The sequence below is a fragment of the Ochotona princeps genome, chromosome 6 (assembly GCF_030435755.1).
Source record: "Ochotona princeps isolate mOchPri1 chromosome 6, mOchPri1.hap1, whole genome shotgun sequence".
NCBI lineage: Eukaryota > Metazoa > Chordata > Mammalia > Lagomorpha > Ochotonidae > Ochotona > Ochotona princeps.
The window spans coordinates 12,842,156-12,848,471 of NC_080837.1; the positions used below are offsets into that span (position 1 = coordinate 12,842,156).

Sequence of the window (6,316 nt, forward strand, 5' to 3'; positions counted from 1 at the left end):
CAGCGAACACTGAGCAAGCTGTTTGACGCGTTCTGCCCTTGTAGAGGGGTGCAGCTGATGTTTTGGGGTTGGCAATGAAAAAGGCTGTGACAGGGACAGCCTGGCAGTAGGGTGGCAAAGCTAGCTGGTGTCATTAGACATCGCTTTCCTGGGTCCCGGGAGGATGAGCAGACGCGGTCAGTGTCCAACCCAGCCCCTCCTCACTTCAGAACAGGGACAACTACATCCGTTCCTGTAAGCTGCTCCCTGATGGGCGCACGCTCATCGTGGGCGGCGAGGCCAGCACACTCACCATCTGGGACTTGGCCTCGCCCACACCCCGCATCAAGGCCGAGCTCACGTCCTCAGCTCCCGCCTGCTATGCCCTGGCCATCAGCCCCGACGCCAAAGTCTGCTTCTCCTGTTGCAGCGATGGGAACATCGCTGTCTGGGACCTGCACAACCAGACCCTGGTCAGGTGAGGCTACAGGGAGTGGCAGGGAGTCGGTCCCCATGCCCTGCCCCGGTCACAGCTGTTCTGGTGCGGGATACCCCAAGGAGGAGGCAGCTCTCTCAGCCTGTATGGTGCTCTGAGCGAGGTTGCTTGGCTCCAGCTTAGACGGCGATGGAGGGAGGAGGAGGTGGTGTGGTGACCCTGTCCCAGGAGCCTGGTCTGCCTGCTCTCTGGGACATGGGCAGTCTGGGTTCAGCCTCCCTCCCTCCCTGCCAGGCAGTTCCAGGGCCACACGGATGGGGCTAGCTGCATAGACATCTCCCACGATGGCACCAAGCTCTGGACCGGGGGCCTGGACAACACCGTGCGCTCCTGGGACCTGCGGGAAGGCCGGCAGCTGCAGCAGCATGACTTCACCTCGCAGGTGTGCAGCTTGGGCTATCCCCACCAAGGCCCTTGAGGCCCACCTGAGCTATCTGGGAAGGCTTCCTGGAGGCAGTGCAGTGATGCCACATGGACGTGGCCTTGGAGCGGACCACACTTGGCCGGCTGTAGGGATCTCATTCCCAGCTACACTACCGTGACATTCTGTGTGCTTGGCTTCCTCACTTGGGTCGTGGAACCAATAGTAACAGCTCTTAAAAGGGTCTCTGAAGTCCTGACCCATGAGCCTGCCTCATCACCAGGATTGGGTAAACGCCAGGTCTTTGCTCACTTTGGTCACTCATCTGAGTATTTAATCTTGGAATACTTTAATATCTTAGTGTCTGTCTGCTTTTAAGAAAAGCGGTAAGTCACAGGAACAAAGAATAGTATTGGCCAGGAAGGGCCTGGGCCACCCCTGAGCTTGATTCCTATCCTGTCACTGCTTCTTAGATTCAGCCACCTCTCCAAACCTCAGCTTCCTCACCTGTAAAATGGGAGTACAGAGCCACGTCCCAGGCCCTGGGTTACGGGGTTTGGGGTGGGGGGGTCTTTGCTTTGCATGCTAGGGGTGGTGGTGGTGGTGGTGGTGGTGGTGGTGGTGGGAAGGGTCTCCGTTCCAGCCAAAGAATACCCAGGGCAGTATGCCGGCTGTCACACCCTGCAGATCTTCTCGCTGGGTTACTGCCCCACCGGGGAGTGGCTGGCCGTGGGCATGGAAAGCAGCAACGTGGAGGTGCTGCACCACACCAAGCCGGACAAGTACCAGCTGCATCTGCACGAGAGCTGTGTGCTCTCCCTCAAGTTCGCCTACTGCGGTGAGCCTGAGGGCCGGGAGGGAGGGGTGCAGGAGCTAGGGCCTCCAGCCCGATGGACCATTTCTCCTGGGCTTGGGCCAGAGAACCAGGACCAGGCAGTGCTGAAGATGGTTGTGGGGGTGGTAGTGCCTGCAACAGAACTGAGGCGGGCAGGGGACCTCCAAAGCTTTCACAGGACTCTCCCGGGGTGAGGTGGGGGGAGCGTTGTTAGTGCAGTCACAAGGCCTCCTGCAGGAGGGGCGGCTCAGGCTCCCAGTGGGACCATGCCGGACTGGTGGCTCTGGCCTTGGCCACCCCCCCCCCATCCCGCCCCATGACCTGATACCCCTCGGCTTCCGCCCACAGGCAAGTGGTTTGTGAGCACTGGAAAGGACAACCTCCTTAACGCCTGGAGGACACCCTATGGAGCCAGCATTTTCCAGGTACTGTGGCGGCTACGGGCACAGGGACTAGAAAAAGATGGGGGATGGTTTTATAACTGTGCAGGGTCTGGAGACTCACTTAAAAGCACTCAGTGTGACCACACACGGCTGTACGCTCCCAGGCCTCCACCGGCACCTGCTGGACCTAGGCCGAAAGGACGGGTTGTGGGGGTTTGGGGGGGCCCTGCTGAGGCGCTGGAGTGGGTGGAGGACACTGAGCCCTTGGGACAGTACAGAACACTCAACGTGTGAATTCTTGTCTTTTTTTTTTCCTCCCCACTGCTCCTCCAGTCTAAAGAGTCCTCGTCCGTCTTGAGTTGTGACATTTCAGCAGATGACAAATACATTGTCACTGGCTCCGGCGACAAGAAGGCCACCGTTTATGAGGTCATCTACTAGCCGAGGACTCTGCAACAGGGCCGTAAGCCCTGGGAACAGCGCACTGGGCTCTGGCAGGGACACCTTGGGGCACAGACCCGAGGATGCGAGGAGGGGCCCCAGCAGTCCCACAGCTGAGGGCGTGGGCCAGACTCCTGGGTGCCACGGGCTGTGTCTCACGGGGTGGATGGACTGTGGCCGCTGCTGGCAGAAGCTGCAGGTGTGTCTGGCCACTCACGGCTCCAGTGACCTCCCAGACGTCCTCACAGATCTGTCCCTTGTTTCCCTTTCCTTTGGAGTTTTCCACCTGCCCACCTTGGGCCGGGGGCACTGGAGAGCGGACCACACTGTTAGCCTGGGGGTGGGGGGGGTCTCTTGTACCCAGTTGTGCAGGGCACAAAGTTTGTGGAAAGTGTACATAACAGACTGCTCTGGCGGCGGGCAGCGTGCAGAGGCCCCTTCCCGCCGAAGCCCACCCTGTCCGCGCCTGCTGTAACCTGTAGCCTGCCCTGGCAAGGCTTCCCTTGGTTCCTTTCATTTTGAAACAGGAGTCCCCACCTAGGGAGGGGAGTAGAAGGGAGAGGGGCTGGGGTTGGGGAGCCTGCAGCCAGGCAGGCCAGCAGGCCCTGCTGGGGTGAGCTTGCTCCTTGGGGGTTGGGGCCGTGTCTGGCCTGAGTGGCCAGGCAGAGAGGGAGAGCCCGGTGGGCATGGGAGAGTAAGGTGGAGACCACTGCCCCCAGAGGCCACCGGGTCCCTCCGCTGTCTCCTGCCCTGTCTCAGTGTCTTCTCTCTGCCCCTCCCGGTCTTGGCCTCTCTTTCTCTTGGGTGCCCACTCTGGTGATTGTGATGAGAAGTGCAAGTTCGAAGGCAGTCCCTCCCCGCCCATCTCCGCCTGCCTGCGGAGGACACAGAGGCAGAGAATGCCTCGCAGCTCAGGGAGCGGCCAGAGACGAGTAGCAGCTGGCGGGGTGCTCTTTTTTTTTTTTTTTTTTTAATTTGAATAAAAAGAATTAGAAGTGATGTCCTCTTATAACATGCCTTCTCCCCATCCCCCTTTTCCCGTCCCCCTGGAGAGGAAACGTGACCCTGTAGGGTTGGGGCCCTCCCCGGGCAGGATGCAAGGCTGGACTAGGGACAGGGGACAGAGGTCCTGGGTGCGCTGTAGTGACTTCTTGCAACTGGCAGTCCCCTACCAGCCCAGACAGGTTGCAGCTGTCCCCCTGAGGCACCGAGATGTTCTGAGGTATTGGGGTTTGGTTTGTTTGTTTCTTTAGGTCTTTTTTTTTTTCTTCTTCTTTTAAAGAGAGGCTAAAGGCCGTTGAGCCCTCGAGTGGCTCCCCATGGATGTAACATATGGAGGATAATTTTTATACCACATTTTTATGGATTATTTTGTAGTGTGTGATCTGCCCGGGGAGGAGGAGGGAACAGGTGTGCAGTCCATGCGGTCACTCTCCGGCCAGCGGCTTCCCCTGTGGTGACATGGAGGTGGGGCGTGAGGCGCCTGGAGTCTCTGGGTCTTGGATATTCATCTGCCGCCTCTTGTTAGGGCTGGAGCTGGAGGGGAGGGTGAGGGTAGAAAAGAAAAGTTATTCCTGAAGAAGAAAAAAAGAAAATGCAAAGTCATTGTTATGAGCTGTTTTTATATTTTTAAAAGTTCCTATTTAAAGGTTGGCTTGATTGTTGCGTTTTAATTGCCTCCTCTTCCCCAGCGGGTCAGCCGTGCCTGAGAAGAAAGCCAGGGCTGCTGTGACTTGGCCTCCCCTCGTCACCTCTCGTGTCCCCGCACTGCCCAGGCTGCCCCTCCCAGAGCAGCATTGCTCTGTCGCGCACCTGTAGCACCTGCACTGGTGAGGCCTCCCCGAGGGGATGCTAGCCAGGCCACAGCTGCCCATGCCGAGCTTTCTGGAAAAAAAAAAAAAAAAAAACTGTTGTGAGTGTCAAGTGAAGCCTTCAAGGAGATATCGGGATTTGGCTGCTGAAAACCTGCACCATTTAAAAAGCGAGTTTACATTGCAGTGTGCCAGGAGGAACCATCCATCTCCAAGTGACAGCAGTCCATCCTGGAAGGACTTGGGGGCTTTGCAGGATGGGGAGGCGGAGAGGCGGGGCAGAGGGCACGCGAGGGTACTTCCAGGCTCTTGCCCACCATTACGCGGAATCCAGTGTCTGACTCCTACATAGGTGGCAGTTCCGGTCTGTAAGCACAGTTCCCTGCTGTCGTTTCACACGAGAGGTTTGAAAAAGCAGGACTGAGAATCAGAATAAGGCCAAAACATTGAGCCAGGAAAGGGCAGCTGACCTCCCCACACATGGGAATCCGTAGGGCACCTTGGGCTACCAGCAGGCGGGAGGGAGCTGGTCTGAGGTGAGGGCTGGTGGTGGCAGACCCTGAGTAAAACATCACCTCTTTGGACCATACCTTTCTCATTTGTCCCCAATTACGCACTGACTGGGGGTTGATGGCCTGCAGTGCCATCCGTGGGTGTCGTACGTAGGACCCCATGTGTGCCCCAGACGGGTGGAAGGGGAGCCATCTTACCCTAGCTACTCCACCAAGATTTCTTAGCAGGTGAAAGAGTAACCCCAGCTTGTGGGTCCCTGCTCTGGAAAGTCCTGGTGGAATGAGATGACAGGGCTGAGGACACAGCAGATGCTGCTGGCCCCTGGCCGTGGTGCTGCTGGCCTGCAGGTGCACCCAGGCCGTAAGTCCTCCACCGCTGCTCAGTGCACAAGGCTCTTGCCTGCCTCTCCCTCACAGAGTGGGAGGACCGGGGGACAACCTCTTTTCTTTGGTAGTCCTTGCTCTTTGTCATCCTGTTTTACATAAGTCTGGGTTGCACCTGTCAGCATTTGCAGCCCTTCCCTCCTGCCCCTCTTGGCTGTTAGTTTTCCCAGATCACCTAAGCACAGTGCTCTGGACTTGACGGGCCCAGGGCATTTGTGTGGCCGTGGAGGAGCCTTCCCTGGCTTAGGAATTGCCCAGCTAATTCTGAACGTGGTGGAGCAGCCTGGGTGGTGGAAGCTCTGTGACCGAAGCCCAGGGAAGTAAGACGATGTCAGGAGTTCTCGCTATGGTGTACCATTTCTCTTCACAGCGATGTCTGTCTCCTTGTAAAAATGAGTGGCATTGGGCCCAGTACAGTAACCTAGTGGCTGGGGTCCTCACCTTGCATGTACCAGGATCTCATAGGAGTGCCAGTTCGTGTCCTATCTGTTCCACTTCCCTTCCAGCTCCCTGTTTGTGGCCTGGGAAAGCAATAGAGGATGGTTCAAAGCCTTGGGACCCTGTACCCACATGGTAGATCCAGAAAAAGCTCCTGGCTCCTGGCTTCAGATTGGCTCAGCTCCAGCCATTGTGGCCACTTGGGGAGTGAACCAAAAGAGCTTTCTGTCTCTTCCTTAAAAGTAAATAAATCTTAAAAAAAGAAAATGGGGAATGGCCTTGGGGCCAGCACAATGGCTCATTGGCTAAACCTCCCCTTGCATGCACCAGGATCCCATGTGGCTGCCAGTTCATGTCCAGGCTGCTCCACTTCCCATCCAGCTCCCTGCTTATAGCCTGGAAAAGCAGTAGAGCATGACCCAAAGACTTAGGACCCTGCACTTACATGGGAGATCTGAAAAAAGCTTCTAACGTCAGATTGGCTCATTCCAGCTGTTGTAGCCACGGGGGAGTGAATCAAAGGTTGGAAGACCTCTCTAAAGCTGATTTTCCAGTAAAATCCCTAACAAGGGGTTGAAAAACTGTTGTTCTGGGGCCAGTACCATGGCATAGTAGGTTAAGTTTCCAACTGCCGTGTAGGTATCTCGTGGTGGCTGGTTCAAGTCTCAGCTACTCT

The 6,316-nt window shown here is 56.9% G+C and overlaps 1 protein-coding gene across 7 annotated transcripts in view; it reads left to right on the forward strand.

The window, feature by feature from the left end:
- The window catches only part of TLE3 (TLE family member 3, transcriptional corepressor), a 40,153-nt gene extending 36,659 nt beyond the window's left edge, over window positions 1-3,494 (forward strand). For all 7 annotated transcript variants that reach the window (XM_058665611.1, XM_004577940.4, XM_058665609.1 and 4 more), the window contains exons 16-20: window positions 210-457; window positions 710-857; window positions 1,524-1,674; window positions 2,020-2,096; window positions 2,388-3,494. In XM_058665611.1, the coding sequence (XP_058521594.1) occupies window positions 210-457; window positions 710-857; window positions 1,524-1,674; window positions 2,020-2,096; window positions 2,388-2,495 (732 nt within the window). In that variant the 3' untranslated portion in view covers window positions 2,496-3,494. The remainder of the gene's footprint in view (window positions 1-209; window positions 458-709; window positions 858-1,523; window positions 1,675-2,019; window positions 2,097-2,387) is intronic.
- The last annotated feature ends 2,822 nt before the right edge of the window (window positions 3,495-6,316 follow it).